This window comes from Xiphophorus maculatus, chromosome 3, assembly GCF_002775205.1.
Source record: "Xiphophorus maculatus strain JP 163 A chromosome 3, X_maculatus-5.0-male, whole genome shotgun sequence".
NCBI classification, from domain to species: Eukaryota; Metazoa; Chordata; class Actinopteri; order Cyprinodontiformes; family Poeciliidae; genus Xiphophorus; species Xiphophorus maculatus.
The window spans coordinates 2,604,605-2,627,709 of NC_036445.1; the positions used below are offsets into that span (position 1 = coordinate 2,604,605).

The window sequence follows — 23,105 nt, forward strand, 5'->3', positions numbered from 1 at the left end:
CAATGGACACATGGAGAGGGACTGGTAAAATATTCAGTGTCTTTCTACATATCTGAAGCTATGTCTGAATGGTAACATTCATTCGGTTAAAATCTATGCATATTTGATTTTTATATTGATTCTTAAATGCAACATATCTCTTTATGTTCCAGTACAACTTATGTTGCACACTGAATTTGTTCATTTACGGACAAATACAGTATTTTCTATTCTATTCTGTTCTAGTCTATTCTATTATATTCTGTTAAGTTGAATGAAGAGTAGTGGTGTGTCTTATTAATGCCTGCACGTGTGACACTTTAATAATCACTGCATGTTTTGTGCAGTAATGCATCAACTAATAAATTATTATTAGACTTCTGGCCAGGATAGTTTTATCAGAAGCATTGACCTTCCAAAATAAAACGGATTCAAAAGACATGAGACTTGACAAAAATATAAATATATGTGCAAATTCTGGTATTTGAAGACTGAAATGAAAATGTGATGCAAATAGATAATTACAAAATGACAAATTTTATGCAGAAAAAAAACATTTTTCTAAATCTATTTTTTTTCCCCAGTATTAAACTTATACTGTTGTACGTAGTGTGTATATATGTTAGAAGAGGGTAAAGTACTTCCAGTGAGACTATAAGATGTTTACTGTATCTTCTTGCTCTCCAAATGGCACAACAGGCTCAGCAATAATAGTAGTCAATAATAGTAGAAAAACAACACCTATGTACAAAAACTAAATCTAAGTTTAACATAAACTGTAGGTTTCTGTCTATGTCTGCTACATTTCAGGTTAAAACGTGTCTGTTCTTCATTTAGTGAAGTTATTCATAGAGTATCCAGAAATTTTACTCAAGTAAGAATAGTGACATTTCATAATAATATAACTCAAGTAAAAGTTAAAAAGTATGGAGTAGTAAAACTACTCCTATTTTTTTCCACCAAAATATTATTCAGCCAAATGTAACTGACTGCATGTAACTGGTTACTACCCACCTGTGGTGGCTGGAAGGCCCCAAATGAAACTCTGGTTTGGGCCTCATTTAGGCTTTGGTTGGCCCTGCAATGGATTGATTTCCAACAGGTTTTTAATGTTGTTTGAACACGTGAAACTTGTTTTTTCTTGGAGGCAAACACAGATGAATGAAGCTTTAATGCATAATCTACACATGCAAACAAACAGAAAGGACAAACCTGACAAAACATACATTTTAATGTGAAAGGAAGTGAATTTCTAACACAGAACTTCAAAAGTTGGCAGCAACGGCGCGTTTAAGCGCTCTGATTTCAGTATTAATCACCACCTGACGCTGTCGTGTAATTTAACAAGTGTAATTATGCTGATATGAAAAGGTCTAATTATCTCAGACTGACGCAAAAGGACACAGCGAGCCGGGCCGCTCTTGCGCCTCTCCTCCATTCGCAGCATTCGGATATGATGTCAGCACGGCGGCGCGCTGCGACAGTCTCCTTGGCAACGCGGCGTGCGGCAGTGACGCCAGTGCGGGCCCCCGGCTCGTGGTGAGTGGGCGTGACTCGCGACGTTAGCCCCCTCCCTCCTGTCTCCTCGTCAGTGTGGGCGGGCCCCAGTCAGGAGAGAGCGAGCGAAACACGACACCCCCGAGGAACCGAGCGAGGCGCGGGGGGGAGGAGAGCAGCGCGGAGTGGAGTGGAGTGGAGTGGAGTGAGAGTGAGTGGAGCACTAAAAAGTCTGCGAAGAAGCACAGGTTTGCTTTCCAACCTTCGTTTCTGACACACAAGTAGTGGAGCCTTTGAAGCCGGACTGTGAGAAAGATGCGGCCGGGACGGAGGAAGCAGCTACCGGACAGTTAGCCAAACTACTTGAAGAGGAGGAGACGGAGTGAACGGCTGTTCGGTTGCCTCTCGGATCAGGACGGTTGGCTGTTTCCCCGGAGCGAGTTGAGCAGATTGAAACGCTCCCAGTTGCTCCAGGACCAGCAGCGAGGACCCACAAACGTACAGATTTTCTTCTTCTAATTCTTTTTTTTTTTATTTTTATTTTTTTATTAAGAGGTGGAGGACTTGTCGGTTTTTATTGATCCGGGGAAACCGACGGAGTAAGAGCGGAGCGGCTGTAGCGAGGACAGAGCCGCTGAAGCGGTAGCTCCCGAAAGAAGAAGAAGAAAAAGTTTTCAGCGTGTCTTTACCAAGTTTTCCAGACTGGAAACCGGAGAGGAAAGAAGAGGCCAGAGAGACTGACGTTTTCTTCCACAAGCAACTTTTGTGGAGTTCCTCCAGTTTAGCTTTCCAGTTCAGCTGAAGCAGAATGAAAACACCTGGAGATACTGGTGAGTTGGCTATGATTGTTGTCTACCATTGTCTTTCTTGTTTACTTACTCAGCAGGGCTGGCAGTGTGCGATAACTAACTTGTATAATCGATTTAACAAAAAGGGGGTAAAAACCATGAAGAAGACCTGTTGATTAGAGCTGCTCTCACGTGTGCAGCAGCGGCTTGATAAGCAGGTAAAATCTGGTGCAGGTTTGGCACTGTACCGGTCTGAGAGGAAGTGGTTATACTACTGTACAGGTTTTCAAGCGACATGCTACCGTGTCACCGTGACAACCTTATTTTACCTTCCGCCAGCTTTCAGAGAAGTGGCTGGGGGAAAAAAAAAGAAAAAAGAGAGAAATCCTAGAAACACCAGATTCCTCCTGCTGCTGCAGCGGCGCTTAGAGGTGGACGGAACCAGGCAGGTATAGGAAGTAAGTGAGCTGACTTTTTGTCAGGTACTTGGCCTGTCAGTGAGCTGAAGTCAGGAGGGGGGGATTCCCAGCAGTCAGCTGAGGTCTCTGCGTCTGTAATTCCCGAAATGCTTGCATAAGTTTGTTCTTGCTTCTCTCTATCTTAAGGTCAGTGTAAAATTTCTCCAGAAAGGAGGAAGTGGAAGTACTGTCATGTGTGTCATCTATTAAATTTGCTGGGGTTTTTTTATTTTTGTTTTGCAGTGGCAGACATAATTTATCAACCACTTTTAATCTCAAGAAACTTTTAAGTATATGTTGGTACAATTTTCAAAACATTAAATTAATCTTATGTGGAAAAATATTTAATTTATGTTTGTTAGTAGTTGTAATCCACCTTAACCACTAAATTGATTTTTAATAATAGCTATGTATGTTAGCAAAGCTTCAAGAATTGTAGTATAATCATGTGGTTTAATTTAAAAATTGTGAAAGCTATAGCAATTTAAAATTTCAAAATTCTGGGGAAATGTCTGTGGGAAAACCATGAAAGTTTCACACCTAAAACAGAATATTCACTGTAAAAGTCAACATAATTTTGACATTGTTTCAGATATTATGACATTTTGAGTGGATGTTCTTCAATGAATCTACTCTTTAATATGAACCAGTTAACTCTCATCTAATGGTTGGTGCTTAAGCAAAGCCTCATCTAAACTAACGAATCTAAAAGACCGTTGAAAGATATCTGGAATAAAGCTCAAATTATGTATGCAACTTGAAATTAAAGAAGTTACAGCACATTTATAGCAAACACACAGAGGTTATTTATCTAAATAAGTTGAAAGGTTATGGCAAAAATTGACATAATTTCTCAAATTCATTTTCTATTTTATGATTAAATAAAATGGTCTGATGGATTCTCCACATTTACTGGACACCAGAATAAATACTAATCACTAATTTTACTACCTTATTTGTCCAGAATGTGATGTTTGTTACTAAAGAAAAGTATACTTTCACCTCCCTTTAATTTTCACACCTTAACTATCTCTCAACAGCCAACTTTGTCTGTTTTAGATTGATGAAAGCCATTAGTATGCTTCTTTCAGCTAGCTGGAGGGCAGTGTTCAGCAACAAGTGAGGGAGGCGAAATTCTACCTTTTACTTTATGCTTAAATCACACCTGATTTCCCCCACAGACTCATTACAAGAACTTTAAACTTTAAGAGCAATGTGATAAAACGGTATGAAAAGGTAACTTCACGCTATGCCAGTGTAGTTTATCTTTATTCCTAAATCGCTGTTTCTGTAGGAGGATCATGACATTTCTTTAAGTACTTCCTAAGAAGCATTGGGCTCAGGATCATATGTGTGTTTGATTGACAATCTGTGCAGGACCCCTTTCCTCCTGGGAGAGCCCCCTTCCTTTCCTGCTCTGCCTCCTCTTGACTCCCTCTGCACCCAGCCTAAGCACTTCAGCCCCTCCACATTCCAGCGCACACACACCCACACTCTTCAGTGGCCCTGAGGAGACTGCCGTGACATCCCACCACCATCACTAGCTGCTTTACAACAATAAACTCTGTGTTTTGTGTGGCAGCATGTAGCTGGAGGCACTAAAAACGTGTTTGTTTTTGGAGTTTGGTGTATGTTGTGGATTTGTTTATTCTGAGTTTTTACTCTTAGTTGTTTTACCATTCAGGTAGTTAACATTTAACTTCCTAGGTATGAGCTTTTTTTTTTTCTTTTTCTGTAGAGCATATTTATATGTGTCATCTTAAGGCACTTTACGTAAAACTGTTCCAATTGTAACTTAATAAGAATTTAAATTAAATCAATCAGATAGACATTATACTAATGCAATACAGTTCAATTTGATTCTGGTTAGAATACTGTGCAAATATCAACTTTGCTTAGGTTTTAATGGTAAATTAAATATAATCTATTCAACTTTTAGATTGGCTTAAATTATTTATTGGGTTTTATGACCATAATGGTCTTAAATAGACAAAATCCTGTAGTACCATATTTTATTTTCAGCTCTTATTGGTAAACATAGAAAGTCTGGGTCAAAATCTGACCTCTGCAGCACCTTTTAAACAGCAGAAATATTAAAGTTGTTAATCTGCAGGATTGTCCCTGGTCTGTCTGATCTCCTGCTGTTCCCACATATGCAATCCCAGCACTGTCTCCAACCCATCAGTGTTTTTGCATCATTTAGATTAAGCTGTGTTGTAGGATGTGGATGAGTAGTCTGTGAGATAAAAAAAAAAATGTAATCATTCCTTCCTCTGTGGGGATGTTAGATGTGGGATTATGCCGCGTATGATAATCTGCTCGCTTTGTTGAGTTTACTTCCTTTCTGTAAACGGTGTGCTTCCCTTTTACATCTATATTTTACAGATATTGCATTAGCCTGAACAGATAATAGGATTTCTGGTTAGAAAGTGAGTAGATGTGACGAAAACAGACGCAGCAGGGTTTTATCTACATCTGCTGGCGCTGGCAGGTTGGTGCTGCTGTTGCAGTGCTGGAAAGTATCCAACTTAATTTAGGTTTTATATCTAATCACTGCTGTATACCTGGCTTTTGTTAGTGATTGACGGAGTTTGAGAGGTGGGATGCATTTCATCTGTGCTCTCACAAATGTGCCCGCCTGTGTTTGTGGCTGAAAGCTGTGCTAATGATTGATTAAGCTCTGGTGATAAAGATTTGGAGAAACACAATTAAAACTCTTATCAGCAACCCACAACAAACACCGCACCGCTTTGCAACTCCGTTCTTCTCCATCAGACTTGAAGGGTTACAGTTCTTTTTCCCTCCTCTCTGACGGGACGAGGACTTGTGTGTGTCTTTGTGTGACGGTATTGCACGGTGGGACCCCTAGCTCTAGAGTCGGCCTTTGTGTGGGTGTGTGTGGAGTGTGGGACAATGGTGGGAGTGGGGCAGGGCCTGGGACTGATTGTGTGTGGACTTGTGGGGCCAGGGACCTCTCATTGTGGTAATAATGGTGCAGAGTAGCTCATAGTTTGACGGTGCTTTTGACACATGAAGAGACCCCACTTCTGCATGTGTGTTAAATGAGGGAGAGTGGGTGTGAGAGAGCGGCAGTGAGCGTGGAAAAAGTGGAGCAAATCTGAACATCCAAGTGTACTTTTCAACAAGTGTAGGGAGAGAGAAAAAAACGTGCTTTTAATGATTTTTGTTGTTCACTTCTCCCTGCTTCCTGAGAGTGATTGATGTGCCTCAGAGGTGTATTGCCATTTATTTTTATGGACACACAGAACACTCAGCAGACAAATGTAAATATTCCTTTTGTGTTTCCGTGTGTGATTGCAAGCATATGGGTTTCAATCTCAGCAACGACTGTGATGATAAGCACAGTGATTAGCTTTATCTGGGAAAACTCCCTTGCAGCACTGACCACAGCAAAAGCCTGCATTTCTTCCTGTCTCAGTTCAGTTTTACAACCAGGTTTGTGTTACGGGTTTATGTGTCCTGCTGCGATGAAGCTCAGCCAAAACGCCTAAAAGCCTGAAACTGATAGTGTGCCGCAGCAGAACTGGTTGTCCTCCAAAACCTCCTTGATTGCTTGTTTCAGGAAACCAGCTGTTGAGCCAGTATTGCTGAGAAATATGCGCACAAACCCAAAGAAGCCCCTTGTGTTGTTTTTTTTTTTTGTGCACAACACGAAAAGTTGTGAAGATTTTCATCTTTTAGTTTGAGTTTATTTATTTGGGCCCTTGAGAGACGGGTGAACCAGATTTAGCCACTGGCTAGCCTCCATCTGCAGCTCTTAACTTAGCTTTTTTTTTTTTTTTTTTTTCAAAAACTGAATCTTTTTTGTAATAGTCAGAAGTAGAACATCCAATGTAAGCATAGAAGTGTCATCTGCAAGGTTTACCAACATTTTAAAAAGTTAGTTCCAAACCACAAAAAATGTCCATCTTACCATTCCTTTAGCCAAAAATACTTTTACTGGGATGTAATAGACAGAAGAGATTATGAATGCGTTATAGTCCAAAAATTAATAAATAAAAAATCATCCAAAATCTAAATCTGAATGTCAAACCTGAAACAAAACCAGAAATTATTACCAGCCTGGTTAAAAAGTCCAATAAAATATCAAACAACACCAATTATTGGTGTGTTTTTGCTCATGTATACCAAGAGAATCTCATTCCAGCCCATACCTACTCCTGTGCTTTTCCGGTTGCAAAAATTCATCATGAAAGTTTAGATGTGTCCCTCTGTGATGCTAAGTTGACAAATGACTTCTGGTTGGAAGGCGGCCTCAATTGTGGAAATGTCTGCATTTAGCGAGGAATGTGACCAAAGGGAACAATGTGCCCAGCCAGTTGTCACTAATGGACCTCTGCACCATTAGTCCAGCGTCGCCCTTGACCACCGAGACCACAGCCAGCAAGGCCTGGATGCTTGTGACTGCTCTCGACCCTCTCTTCCCTTGTGGAAGTTTGTTTTAACCTCTTCAAGCTAAGCTTTTTTTTTAGCATTGTTTCATTAGTTGCACAATTATGAAGGTTAGTGCTACATAGTTTCACTTCTTTTTATCACAGATAAACCGTGTGCATGTCTCCGATGTGAGCCAAATCCAGTTGTGCTGCAATAACATTGGTTGTAGGCAGCGTGACCCACATCGATCTTTATTGGTTATTGTTCAGGCGGGCTGGGTGTGCATGTGTGAACGGGACGGAGTGTTGATAGATGACTGTAGCACTCTTGAAGAGCAGATTTGTGGCTCCACATACGGAAAAGACGCACACACTCACGCACAGGCTGCAGCTTTTTTATTTGAATTCTTGGACCTCCCACATTCCTGCTCAGAAGGTTAATAGTTGCCGGCTGTGTTGCATTACACATGAGGGGGGGGAAACACAACAGTTACTATCTATTCCTTAGTAAAGCATGCATTCTTGCAGACTGTGTCGGCTGAATCTGATTATATGATGAAATTTATTTATTTAAAGAAGCTTGTAGTATCGGGATGCACACACACACACGGGGCTCTCTTTTCAAATGAGTATCAAAATTCATGTTAAGAATGCTTGGTTTGACCTGCTCTGTTCGGCAGCTGTCTGCGCATGCATGCGCGTTCGTAACGTAATGAGGGGACTTTACACAACTCCACTGCTCATTCTTCACCAGAGGTGACTGAAAGGCACGCAGTCGTGAAACAATATGTAGAGTGTATGTTTCTACGTGGGCAGCTCTTTAAAGGTAACAGAGCTTTGTACGTCCGTGCCCGTGGGTGTATGTAACAGCCTCTCGGTGACGGCGGCGCCAATGAAACCGATCCCCGGCCGTTGACATGCACGCACACACACATCCACGCCTGATGATCAGGTAACTCTATGCCTCTGATCCCTCTAGATGAGAGGTTTTATTTTGGATCAGAACAAAGCAATGTCCTTTAGGTTAGAGCTTGGACTGTCACCTTGCTACTGGTTAGAATATAATCAGGGTGTAAGCTGTCAAGACTGTGGCAGCACTTGGGGTTCGTCATTCAAGTGTGAAGCCAACTCTTAGCTGGTCCAGCAAACCCACAAATACAGAGACTAATTTCTTTTATCCGTCTCTTGATGGTGCTATCCTTAGTCCCATATTTTCCAGCCTGTAGTTGTAGTTTTTTTTTTATAGATTAGTGGTTCCTACAACTTATATACGTTTCTCTCCTCTTCATGATGCATTTTTTGATTGATGCATTCATTTTGATTGAGTTCATTTATGCTGATGAACATGAACTAAGAATTAAAAGTTTGGAAAGCTAAACTCAGGCTAAAACGAAAATGGAACGACTCCACAGTTGGGTGCTTAAACATGCTGTGAGGCTTATGAACGATGCATTTGACAATTTATTAATGAATGTGAATTATACTCCAGAGCAGCCTACATATGTTTCTTTCCACTTATTGTGCTGCTTTTATTCCGGAGCTACTTGTAGTCCAGAAAATACGGTATTTTGAATTTTTCCATTAGGCTAAGGTGTTGCACACGTTTTATGATGTTGCACTTCAAATCTTCCTGTATTGGACCTGTATTTATCTCAGTGATGGCAGCATCATGCTTCGGAGATGCTTTTCTTCAGCAGAAACAGGGAAACTGGTCAGAGGGACTGAGATTTTCACCATGGAAACAGTTTGTTCTGGGTGATGGGTGTTTTCTCCCAAGCATAGTGTAGTTGCATTCAGTTTTTGCCTTTTCTGAGCAGAGCGCCTTCTTTTGCACGTTTTGTTTTGTGAGGGAACACAATGAACATTACATTTCTTCCAAACACTCAGGATTCGTGCAGTTAACGGCTCATTGTAGCCGTAGAGTTACCATGGATCTCTTGGCTGCTATTTAGATTAATTCTTTCCAGCTTCTTGTTATTTCCTAACAAAACTTTGATTTAAAATAGTCCATAACTTCATCTCTGACCTGCCTTTCTGGTATGTTCTTTGTTCTTCATGATGCTGTTTGTTCCCTAATTTTCTCTAATAAACCTCTGATGCCTTCACAAAATGCCTGTATTTATATGAGGTTAAATTACTCACAGGTGGCCTCTATTTACTAGTTTGGGAACTTCTGAAGGAAACTGCACTAGATTTTAATTATGGCTATTAGAATTAAAAGGGGCTAAGTACAAATGCACACCATACTTTTAAGATTTTGTATATAAAAAGGTGCTACTTTGTTTTTGTCTTATCACATAAAATCCCCATTAAAATGCATTAAAGTTGGTGCGTTGTTGCATAACAGCAACATGAGTAACACGTGGACAGGGATGCTTACTTTCAGGAGGCACCGTATGTTGTAATTATACTTCTAATCTTTTGGGATTAACCCTAATGCCTGTGGTCATGCTGAAGACACCTTTAGAGATGTGTACATTTTGGCTCCTAATGTGCAAAACAAAAATATACATATTTATGGTGTTTTAGGAATATTTTAAGGAATAATGGACGTTTTCTCGCTCAGACTGTACTGGAAGCTGCCCTTTCTCTCCGTGTCCGAGGCTGTCTGATGTAGAGAGGTGGCGAGTGGAGCTCCTAACCCCGCTCTAACCCCTCATGTCCAGTGCAGGCAGCGGACACTCCCTAGAAAAAGGCAGCAGTGTTCGAATAGTTCCTCTGGCTATTTTTATCTGGGAATCTGCCTCTGTGTTGGACCCGGAGAGTTAGGGTGGAGGGCAAATATCTAATCTAATTCTGGATGATGGGAAGTCACCAAAAGGACTTCTGTGCCACTCGCAGTGTCGATATTTGGTGTGTGTGTGTCTGTGGTTGGCTGCCGGGTCTTGAAATGCTGTCTGGCGCCAAGTTAAACTTTCTCCCAAGTCGCCCTGCCCCCCCTCTTCTCTACCCTCCTCGCCGTTCCCCCCCTCTCTCTCTTGTCCTCGCTCTTCTCTTCCCTTCACCCCATGTAAGGAATGCAAGATCACGTTTTGAGTTTTTGTTTCAACCAGTTGTTGCTCTTCCTTTCTCTGCATGTCTTTCAAAACGATCGTCTTCGTCTTTACCTATTTTCTCAGCTCTTTTTTTAAATTGTATCTTTTATTCAAGTAATTTTATGTAATGGAGAAAGGCATGAGCTCTCTACTGAGAAGTTGTGTTGGAGGTTAAGTGTTTCATTGTGGAAACAAATTCTCCTCAAATGGTCTTAATGTGGCTGTTAAAGTTACAGACATGTAGACATTTAATATCCGCTACCATTGCTGCAGCTTGAGTTTAATACCTAAAACAAGATGCTCTGATGTCGTTATTTTCCCCAAAACTTGTAGAACATGTCATCTTTGTCAGATACAAGAACTGTTATTGATAACTTCATAAATACCCAAAATACCTCTTTAATAGTTGTACTGTTTTTGCAGGTGTTTACAAAGAGAAGCCACATAATTGCTAACCTAATGACACTCTGTCCAGCTGCAGTAGAAAGTTTAAAGTGAGGGGATAACTAGAGTTAAGCAGGGAGAGGACATCCTCTGTTATTTATTCACCATGAGTGCCTAATCTAATTTGAGATTTCTGGACAAGTCTATATGCAGACACTGTCTGCTGGATTTAGAAGCACAAACCGACTGTCTCAGACAAAATTAGACCAATCATGGCTAATCTGTCTCTTGCAGCAATCAAAGGCCTGTTGCTGAATGCTGCTCTTTAGCAAGACTTGTGACTCTTCAGCCAGATAGGGCCCTTCTGCAAGATGTGTGTGTGTGTGGGGGGGTGTGTGCGTGTGTGTGTGTGAGGAGAAAGGGAGTGTGTTTTTGTGTCTGACTCTTGTTTGTCTGCTTGCAGATGCACACGTCCCTGCAGGGGAGTGAAACCTTTTTATGTATCAATTGACCCTCCTGTCCCACCGTCCTCTCCTCCCTCTTGCTATCATTTCTGTCACCAATCTATGAACTAATACCCCAGTGGCAGCTCCTCTTCCATTAGCCTGCTCCTCCTCTTCCCCTCAGTCCTGCTTTGTCACCCTTACCCCATCCCTCACTTATCTTTTTGTTGTGACCCAAAATACCTTTATAAGTAAATGGTTTAGAGTTGGTATAAAAGTAGGCATTTTGCCTTGCATGGGTTTGTCTGAAAGCTAAAAGTTGATGGTAACAGCATGGGTTTAAATTATTTGAAAAAGGAACTTTAGAGTCTATTATTTCATTCTCCCCTCTTGTCTCCTCTGTCTTTTAAATGTTCTTGGTGATCCAGGTGTGTTTTTTTTTCTGTGCTCATATCTTTGCCTGAGTGTCTTTTCTGGATGACGACTTAAGAGAATCTGAATAATGCATTCGATCATTGGAAAGGTATTTATAGGAAAGCACAGTGATTAAATTTTAATAGGAAAGATGGCCATCAACGCAGGACAGCATATAGCAAATATCCCTCTCCTCCCATACACACCAAATCATCTATTTGTTCCTAAGCGAGTTTGTTTGCCAGTTTTGTATGTTTTCACCACTTTGAGCTCTTTTTTTAGTTTCTCGACGTAAACATGAGCTCTTTTTAGATAGCTGTGCTGTTTGGTGATTTGATGTTCAGCTAAATAATTCATGCCAGAAAACTGTTACACGCGCTCAAGGACAGGGACTTGGAGGACATGTCTGTAGTTCTTTGTGAAGAAGTTCACTTCCTTTCTCCTTTCATCGATCCTGTTCTGCAACATGATTATTTGCAAAAAGGGATCTACATCATTTATATTACAGTAGGCTAGCAGTCGAGTTATAATCAATGCAGTGAAAAAAAAACATTAGAAATATCTATTTTATAAGAAACGTTTTTTTTATACTTAAAACATGAGACTAAAAATTATGTTTGAATCATATTGCGTTTTAATCAATAAAAGTGTTGAATAGTTTTTTTCTAGCATTTTCTTTTTTTATACATATTTCTATTACTAGCATAAGTAGCTACGACACAACGGGATATTTGTTTTCATTCATTACTTGATTAATCGTCAGAATAATCAATAGATTATTCAACTACTAAAATAATAGTTTACAACAGAGATATCCTTTGTTTAATGGTTGCTATGGAGACGGTAGCTCAGGTAACCTCCTGTAACAACCAAGGCATGCTGCAGTTCTCCAACAGTGAGTTTTTGAGATGTCAGTGCAGAGAGATAAATATGGGTCTTTCCCCAGCCAAGTGGCTCTGTGTTGCATTGTGATTAATAACTAGAAACACTGATCAATTAAAATGTAGATTTTAAAAAAATTATAATTTTAAATAACTCCACCACCAGTGTTTGTTTTTAGGGGATTGGAGGGGGGGAATAACATTTATTTCCTAACACAGGAAGTGTTTTCTCTTAGAATAAATGTTCCTAAATTGAAAGTTGTCTCTTTCAAAAATTTGTTTAGTGAGGATATTCTACTTCTTTATTTTACTTCAAGGCTATTTACACATTTCTACCAAGTGTGCATATAAATGTGGCCGGCTCTGTGTTGTAATTAACCCATAGTGTTTCTGTTTTATCATGAAAGTGTCGCTGAAGGTAAAAACCTGATTTTCTTGATGAAGTAACTGGTGGTTTTTTTGTAGCGATTAAAATTTTTGAAAGATGATTCATAACTCGACACTAATGAGGCTCGGGTTCAATTAAGGAAATGGCCAAAAAAAAAAGAGAAGAGTATTTTCAGCTTATGGTTAAGCAGCTTCACCAGCCCCCTGCTGTCTGTGTGTGCACTGTGCCCCTGTGCAGTACAGTAGGCCTGGCTTCGGTCACAATAGTTTTATCCATGTCCATTTTTAGCATCAGTCGTGGCCCAGTGAAATTACGTAAGAGCCAGGCAGCTGAATCCGGGTGGGTGCACGCACAGATAACCCTGCCGTACAAATGCACGCAGTCATTGTTGTTTTAGGAGATTAAAGCTTTGAGAACAGGGAGCTAGATCCCCTGACCAGTCACAGGGTGAGAGGGGAAAATGAAAGCGGGGAAGAATTATAGGAAGGCATGCAACAGGGGGGATTTTCAAAGCCTCAAGGCAAGGAGGGTGAGGCAACGAGTTAAACTGGGGAAACCACACGTTTTTTTGGTGGGAGAGAAATGGGCACAGCTTGGTTGGGCTTAGAGCTGGGTGAGAAACTGCTGGGAGAGGAGCCGTCCAGCTGCAGTAAACAGGTGTGTGCGGATAACTAAAGCAGCGCTCGTGCAAAGACTTCATTTAAGAGATTAAAACTTTAATCTGTAGCAGCACATTACATATTGTGGTTGCCGAAAACCAGATTTTATTTGCATATTTTCTTTTATTTAACGTGTACCGTCTGGTTTTCAGCTTCCAGCATGTGCAATTGTAGTAAACAGTCATATTTTGTGTACGTGTCTCCATGGAAGCAAGACCTCAGACCCTGCCAATAGTTGCCAATCAAAATATCACACCCTTACCTCCAGACTGCAGAAGAGGAGGAGGAAATGTATTAGGAGAGCTGTAACCATTATTTAATAAAATTATTTTGCTGTCATATAAAATAGCAAAAGCAAGAGTTAGCATCATCCCTCTGCGTTTGTGTGGGTGTTGTTTGTTGGATTAATGTGTTTGTCTGAGCAAACAATTAGCCACGATCTGGGTGAAGACTCTCTCTTTGCTTTCTGAAAACAGGCAGAAGAACTAAGTAAGAGTGGAAACAAGCGATTAGTGATGGCGCATGTTTGACTTACTTCACATGTTTCATCATTCTTTGCCTACATCGCTAATAGTTATGATGTTCCAATTATCTTTGTGGAGCATGATTTATTACCCTTTTAAAAGCTGTTTTTCACTGGCACCATTGGAAATGAAAAGGTAGGAGCTCTAAAATATGTTTAATTTTTAAATACTTATACACAGGTCAGTTCAAAGATTGATACAATTTAAAGTCTACAGTCTTTACATTTGCATGATGTACTGAAAGTTTATTGTTGTAATACTGCACGAAATCTGTATATCGTAAAGAACCTTAATAAGCTCTAATAATCGGCCCTGATTTTCTTTATTTTGGTTGATCAGCCGATACTTGCATGTGAAACCGATCTTATCCACTAATTTTATCTGCCTCTGGAAATGTCTGAAAATCAGCCGCTCTCTCCTGCTCTGTGTGAGAGAGAGCTGACAGACAGACATGCCTACCAGGTCAGGTCTAAACTTTTCATTGTATATGCGAGTGTTACCTCATGTTCAGTTAAAACAAGTTTGTATTGTTTAATGGGTATTGTTCTATGTTTTTCAATGAAATAAGATTGTGTCATTGAAGGTGTATCGCGACCTTATAACACCTGGCAGTCTCGGTTATGAAAAAAATGGCATTGGTCAAAATGGGGATCAGTAGGTCAGGTTTATTTAAAGACTGGTGATCGGCCAGAGAATTGCAACCTGGTAATAAGTGTTAGCTCATTATTTAAGTACCATGCATTTGGAATATATACCTGCAATATATTTGGAGAAACGTCCTTTTTATGCAGCATTAAAAGTTTTAGGTTGACATTTTGGAGGAAGAAACTGGAATCAAACCTACAACTTTCAGATTGTAGGAAGTAAATTTGCTGTTGAACTGCAGTTTTAGATGTATGCCACCGTGTTGAGACTGAAAACTTGTTATAAAAATATGAGAACCACTGCTCTGTGCCTTTTGGTATTTTATAAGTCATTCTTTGAGTCAGCGTATACTTAAGGAGGCATGTGTTTGCATGTTTTCTCAATTACCTAATACGCAAAAGCTCATTCAGAGTAATGCTCATCTTGTTCAAATTTACAAAGATTTTATATTCTTATCAGGTGTTTAAAAGTAAAAGCAGTGCATATAGTGTAAACACAGATTTTAATTCTAAATTATCATAATACCAATGGAGCAAAGAGTTTCAACAAGGAATCCCCCTGGTACCTTACGGCCTGAGCTGTCTGGATCCCATTTAAAGCTTGTATCTAACGTGTGTGTTCAGTTCATGTAAGTGAGCAGTACATTGTATTTTCATTCAGATGTACCTACATGCATACCCAGCACACAAAGGCAAACTGTGAGGTAGCGCCTCATGTTATGAGTTCCACCAAGCGGAGGTAATTGGTGTGGGTACACTGGGCTCTTACATAACACCATCCAAGCAGTGTACCGACAGAGAGGGGAGAAAGTTCACTGCTTTCGCAGTCTCTGTCACTCAGTCTTTTATCTCAGTGATCTTGCTTCCTTCCCCACTGCTCATTCATTTCTCTTTTTAACTTCCTTCCTCTTTGTCGGTTCTTTTTCTTTCTCCGATGACACTTGTTTTTTAACGTTGTGTATACAACATGTGGATAAAAAAATTCTGATTAATGTCATTTCTTTTATTTTTTGCTTTTCTGTATAAAGTCTACAGCACATAAAAACTAATTTGTGTGAATTTGTGGTTTATATCAACAATTAAACCTAAAAAGTATCGACCTGTAAGAAAACTGTGCTGCCTGCTTCTTGGTAGAGATTGTTGTTTTGACTCAAATAGAAAACAAACATCCACATCGAAGCATCCAAGCACATCCCCTAACTTTTATTACATTTTTCCAAAAGTCAAAGTGTAAAAGACAGCATGCTGCTTAATGATGCATTTACTAATATAAAAATGTAGGAACGTTTAGCTTCGATGCAATTATTGAGTAGGAATAAACTTCCAGTTGAGGCAAAACTTGTCATATTTAATCAATGATGCATTGCTAGTAATATGGATGATTTATATAACCATTTTTGCCTCATTATTTGAAGCTTTTGATTGTTTAGTTTTAAAGTGGAAAATGTAACTGTATTTTCCTGGTCACATTTCTCTCAGCGTTCCCGGTTATCCATGTTAAACTGTTTAATAAATGTAAGATGTTCTCATTAATAATGTTCCTGTTAACTGAGGAGTACATTTTGTGTGACATTCAAGTCATTATTCTAAAACCCGGTCTATATTTGCTTACTCTCTGTACCTGGCAACAGCAATTAAATAAGGCCTCAGACAAGAAGAAATCATGAATTAATTTAGCACTTCCTCACTGAATGAGGAGCTGTTTGCTAATTCAAGATTTCTGTTTCAATTATTCCTCGTGTTCTTTTTGGAAAATGAAGCTAATCGGATTTAAAGTTTTTATTTGAAGCTCACCACTCCTAAAATCCGATGGGCAAAAACTCACTGGTCACTTTCTTATGTACACATACAGTATCTTTGCTTTCAGTCTTTGCAGCATAGATAAAACAAGACATTGGGGACATTTCTCAGAGGTTTTGGTTCATATCGGCAACTATACTTATGTTTACTATGTCGGTAATTATTTATTTACAAGTCAATTTTGCCTTTACGGGCCAAGAAAAGAGAGCCTGTAGAACTGCTATGCAAAACACGATGATGTCAAACCTTTGGGTGCACCTCACTTTTGTGCTGTTGCACCTAAGAAGAAAATATATGCTGTAGTCCTGAGCCAGCCTGCAGCAGACTGTTGGTAATGCACCCTCAGATTAGAGGAGCATGGAGCATTTGCAACACTAAGGCATGTTTTATTGATATCAAAACATTAACTATCACCAAATAATTCATAATGTTTGAAATGGAGCCTTGTTGGGGGTTTTAAGGCAATGTGAGACAGTTTGTTTAACACACTGGGTCAGCTCAGTGCAGCTTTACAAATTGATTCAATGTAATAATGTTTAGTTTTTGCCTAAATTGATGTTAGATTTTGACAGTTTGGCTCATTTGAGTATTTTAATTTTTTTATTTATTTAATGAACCTGGTTGGAGCAGAGATTATTTTTGCTTCTCAGTCTTAAACCCTCCCTGCTTCTCAGCAGGAGTTGTTGACCGCTGCCTTCTGCAGGTAAGACACTGACAGCTTCAAAGTACTTAGGACAACCCCATTTACAAAAAAAGAACAGAACATCCCTTTAAGCTGATATAGTCTGTTCTATAATTCAAGCGCAGAGATAGTGTTTCCTGACCTGGATTCACCCACCCTGTCTGGTCAGAACCAGAGTCACATTTGTCAATGAAGGAGTCTGTAATGAAACTGAGGACGAAAATGAGGCTGACTTATTATATAATCTACTTTTTTGCGCGGCTGGGGCAAAGATGCAAGAGCACAATGAGTACCAGCCTGTGCCAGTGGAGAGTGGTTCTGTTCTTACAGCTTTGCTCACCATCTCATGGTCCAGATTATGTGGGTTTGATTGTTGTCATGTAAAGCCAACTGCTTCAAGCTGCCTTATCACACACCTCTGTTGCTTCTCCTCTCCATCTCTTTCTCTCCTGCTCCTTATCTTTTATGCATTCTGCTTTTCTCCCAAGTTACATCATCATCAGTTTTTCTCTCATCCTCACTCTCCGTGCCTCTTGCATAACATCCAGCTTTATGTGCTCCAGCTGAGGATCCTAATCTTTCCCACGAGGCAGAGAGCGAGAGCGAACCAGGAGAGAAGCGAGGAGATGGGCGGGTCGGCCACTCAGCCTCACCTGCCTTCAGGCTCTCCTTCGTTAGCTCAGCCAATTAATTTGACGCTCGGCTTTCTTTACGAGCCTCGCCGACGCTTTGATGATTAAACGCATCTCTATGCATTTGTGATTGTAAAGACTGTTTTCTCTGCTAAGTCTCAGTTGGCTGCTCCATGTTGACTGGGGGGGATAAGAGGAGATTATCCACGCATCCTGCAGCATGGGCGGATGCATATGCATGCAGACAGACGCATTTATAGAAACCTGGGGAGACCGGTGGTGTGGACATTCCACCGCCGAAGCCAAATATGCTCATGTTAATGAGACCATGTGCCGACTTGGCTTCCACCCAAGAAGGCAGAGAGATGCAGTCATGTATCCACACAGCTTCATCTTTGTGCAACTGCGAATACTTTACGCAGATCAGTGCACATTTAAGCAAAGTTCTTACTGAATCTCTTGCACACATGCAAAAGAAACGACTTACAAAGGGAGTGTGCTGACTGGCCGGCTGGCTGGCCGGCTGGCAGCAACGGCTCTGCGAGGTGAGTGTTACATAAGGATGATCAACACTACCTAATCAGCTTTAAGAGACATTCTTAACAAGCTGACCAAGTGGGGCGCGGGTTAGAAGAGGATAGGGAGGGGGGAGCAGGCGAAGGGATGCAGAGGGGCTTTAGAAGGGAGGTGGGAGGTAAAACTGAGTAGATGTGGAAACGGTGGGGAAAGAAGAGAAAGTGGTGACAGGCGGCGAGGCGGCATGCGTCTCCTGTCCCTGTTTACGACGGGATAAACACACACGTATAAACACGCTGTGCTTTGCCCTCCGTGTCCCCCTCGCAGCCCACTGTGACGCACAGTGGTGTTCGGCAGAATCCTGTTTATGAGCACAGTGTGCATTTCCCTGCCTATGTGCATGTGGAAGCGCTAGTGTGTTATCTTTTTCCAGACAACTGCGTTGTACTTTAGATGACCCTCTAATACAGTATTTGGCAAACTGAACCAACAGAAGTGTCTGTAATGATCACCATTTGCAGCTCACAGATATAAACTATTCACAACTAGTAATATGGACTAAAGTTTTATCACAATGCTCTGTGGTACAATTGTGATAACAATAAAAGTGACAATAAGAGCTATTTATTTCTTTTTTGGGTAACTGTATGGCTGTGACAGCAATCATAACTTCACAGACACAAGTAATGTTTTTGAGAAACATTCTAAGTGGTAATACGGTTCTTTAGGACACTGTCACATAAAAAAAAGTTATTTGTATCATTAAACTGCACACAGTAACTGCAGTTAATCATATTTTTTTAAAATAATTGATATATATTGATACTCTCATTGAACAAACTGTGAAGAAAATGGCAAAAGCAACAACCCTGAATGCACAGACCTTTTTGGAGGTCTTTAAAAGTCATTTATTGGAATTTATCACAACAATAAATCTGAATTCTTATGGGAAATTGAACACAATAAATGAAAAACAATACTAAAAAATGCCCACACCTGTTCACAACCCTGGACCTTGTTCTTGTTCTGTTAAATTGCAACTACAAACTTCAGTGTATTGAAGATTTACAACATAAAGTGCTTTTATTTGGGAGGAAAATAAGGAAAATTTGAAAAGTGTGGCATGCATTTGTTAATGTCTGTCTTTTGGTTATGTTTCATAGCTTTGGTTGTTTATTCAAGCTTATTAATTTTGATGTTTTGATTTATTTTTTTAAAACATGCAATGAAAGACCAGTTTCTTGCGGTGAAGAAAAGAAAATCTTATTGTACCAGCATGTTTTTCATCTACTGAGGTTTTATTTTGGTTGGCCAATAAATCAAAACTACAAGCTGAGTTTATTTTTTCTTTTGTCTTTTATTTTACACCACAAATTATTCCCATTTAGGTTATTTATGTTACTAGCGGAGAAGACCTCATTCAGGCGTTGTGCCTTTACATTTACCCATTCTTCATGTGGTAAATGAAGCCAAATTATCATGTTTTACTCAATCCACGTTTTCTTTACTCATGATGACAGTCTGTTGCGCTTGTGGTCCCCCGTTTACCAAAATAAATATCTAGGAAGTCGCTCCAAAACTAAATAATTACAGTTCAGTCATGATTGAGATCTGATGTGGTTGTGACCTTTGCTTTGTCTTTGTCCTACTTTCTCTTTTATTTGTTTCTTTTTTCTCAAAAGTTCTTCAGTTATCTCTGCTCCTCCACTTGTTAACTTCTCTGCCTTTGACCTTTTCCCAGTTTTTATTCTGTCTGTCTACACATTCACACACACACACACACACACACACATCGAAGAATGACTTGCAGATGTTGTCAGAGGGTTTTGCCTTCATCTAAAATTAGCTGCAACAGAAGAATGGCAGGAAAGCACACAGGGCCGTGTTGCCAGGAGGGAGGAGTTGGATGGAGAGATCGACGGAGGTTTTGACTGAGAGTGAAGGGATTATGCTTCCTAACAAAAGTGTTTATGTTTGAATTTTGTCCCGCTACATCCTCAAACTTGTCTTTTTTTCCCTAGGATTTCATAGAAGTATGCATTGACTTTCAAAAATGTTTTGCAGATGAAAATCTGAATAGTGTGGCATGCAAAAGTATTCACTGCCCCTCCATAAGCTTCTGTTTTGTCCAAAACTACAGATTGCAATCTGAATTTCTGTTTTCAAATGTTTCCACACCTTCCCAGTAGTTGTCTTTTGTTTCCTCCAACATGTTTCCTTAGTGGATTTGTCTGTATTTAGCACCAAACATCTGACTATAAACTCTGGCCACACAGTGTGCTAAGTGTCTATATATATATATATATATATATATATATATATATATATATATATATATATATATATATATATATATATATATACTGTATATGTTTTGTAAATATTAATTTAGCCCGGTTTTGAGTGCAACTTCTTTGAGGCTCTTTGAAGAATCTTGATGAGCTACAACAACAGTAAATTTCCCTTTGGGATTAATAAAGTATTTTTGAATTTGACTTCTCCTTGCTTAAGAAAAGCACCCCCACAGCATGATGCTGCCACCACCAAACCTCACCATTGTTCTGATCTGTTTAGGGGTTGAAATGCAGTGTTGCTTCTGAAACATTTTGTATTTTGTAAGAACTTTTAAGTTTTATCTGACCTGCAGCTTCTTCCACATGTTTGCTGTATCCTCATGTGCCTTGTTTAGATTAGCTGAGTTCATAACTGGTAATTACAAAGTTAAATGTCAGAAGATTCTTCCACCTGAACTGTGGATCTTTGTCGCTCCTCCAGAGTCAACTCTCTTTGCTTGGTGAAATGTATTTTTTACTTCAAAAGCATACACTGCTTGGTATTATCACATAAAATCCCACTAAATTCCACCCAATCTTGTGGTTGCAATGTGTCACAGAGGTAGAAAAGTTCACAAGGTGTGAGTATTTTAAGGTGCTGAAGTGAAGTCGTGTGTATTTCTGCTGCAGTTGACACAAAGCTGAATTAAATTAACCACTAAAGACTTGTCCCTGTCATCAGGGACTGTGTCTGGACTTGTATTTCTGTGTGCCAGACTTTGTTTTGTTGTGGGTGTGTGGCCCACTGTGACAAAATGCAATAGAAGCAGCTAATTAAAAGTTGCGACAGGTTGTTAGGGTGGTGTGACAACAAAGCAATATATTTCTCTCTATACAGTTAGTCAATGCATATTGTCTTGCAGCACCAGTAATTATAGTTTGCAATAAGAGTATGATGAGAAACGATTAACACGGTGATCCCTTTCAGCTGCAGTCAGCAAGACACATCTACTGATACTGGCTGCAGTCGTTTTGTCTTGCACTCCGTCTTATGAAAGCCTCCCACCCCTTTTTTTTGTAATTGCCCTTTTATTATCACCTTGGAAGCAGGAAGTTGTACACAACTGCAAAACAGCAGTACTGGTTGGCAAGCTTCCACTGGCCTCTGTTCGGCGAGCACCCAGGGGCCCGTTTAGACTACCACATCAACACAGCACCACTTTAGCCCCAAGTTAGGTTCATCTTTCCCCTGGTGATCATCGTCTGCAAGGTAGCATGCACCTATGCATACGTGTGGGATGCAACTTTGTTGACCTTACTCAGCAAGCTAAACTTCAAACTTGTTTTGGGTTTTTTTTTTGCATAAAACATTCGCCAAACCTCTGTTTTTCACAAAAAACATGCACAGCTCTTTATTCTATAGCTGCTCTTAGAAAACAAAGGTGTGTATCTGTTTGTACCTTATTACTCAGAATGTGAATGCAAGCCATCATCAGCATAGTTAACAGCAGCAGAGCAGTGAGAAAAACATAATTCCCCAGGGCCTAACACGTATTTCTCTCTCTCTTCTCGTCTGAACAACACGGAGCTCATAACAAACACTCGCACATAAAGTGCATCCCCAGGCTTCCCACTGGAGCTTTTGAAGATAAGAGTTTTTATGTCTGTCTTTCTTCTGCAATACTAGAGTATTCCTAAAGGATACATTTCTAGAAGCGGTGCTGTTAATTTTTGGAGCTAAACATAACATAAGTTGGCATTTATAGAGTAAAGTAGCTATTGAATGTTGCAAGCAGCTAAAAACCTAAGTTTTAAAGGAATAGTCCTATACAAAAGTTTTCTTATTTGTCATAATCTGCAAATGCATGACACTGCATAGGTTCTCAATGTCCACATGTTGTCTTTCACAAAGAAAACACAGTTTGTGTTTTAAGGCTTTTATTATTACCATTGTTTGGGTGTTATACCTCTTAAATATCTTATTATGGTAATAACAGCAATAGTAGATTAAATAACTCGGAGAACAATAGAACAATATGCAATGCCAGCATGGATTGTAAAGGCAGAATAAAAACTGTTTAATACTGAAATGGGTAGTTTGCTTACTCTATGCTGTTTTGTTTTAGACTGAATTGATAATAATAACAATGAATTATTATTAATGACAATGTTTTATGCTTTCTTGTATATTAAGTTTAATTTACTTTAGATGTCCATTTGACAGTATTTATATATATTCATATTTTTATAACCATTTTCCTCACTATTGGATTATGAGCATATCACTGTCTCAGGTGTGTATCTCCAAACCAAAGGTCATATGAGAATCTGGCATCATGGATCAAGTTTGTATACAAACTAAATAAATCTTTTGCTGTTCAGATTCTGCTTGGGAAACTCTATATTTAGGGTAATCAACAGGTTTATTCACTTAGTAATGCTTTGATTTGTCAGGACTTGGGAATGATGACACACCCCGAGGTTGGTGCGCTCCAGTTGCATGCCAGAAAACCAGTGCGATTTGCTAAACCTTGTGGTTAGCCAACTGTTATGTTAGCAGCATGAGCGGATAACAACTTATTTATCTCCAATTTGTTTTCAAATAGAGATAGAAACAATCAGAAACATAAATATGTGTTTCATTCCTGGGAATTTGAGTGTTTAATGTGTCTGGCAGCCATGTTGGAACCTATTTGCTTCAGGTCCCTCTGACT

General features: G+C 39.7%; 1 protein-coding gene across 1 annotated transcript in view; it reads left to right on the plus strand.

The window, feature by feature from the left end:
* The first annotated feature begins 1,646 nt into the window (after window positions 1-1,646).
* Window positions 1,647-23,105, plus strand: part of LOC102232091 (ETS domain-containing transcription factor ERF) — a 59,327-nt gene continuing 37,868 nt past the window's right edge. Inside the window, 1 exon segment of the mRNA XM_023330993.1 lies at window positions 1,647-2,306. Coding sequence (XP_023186761.1) covers window positions 2,285-2,306 — 22 coding nt within the window. The 5' untranslated portion in view covers window positions 1,647-2,284.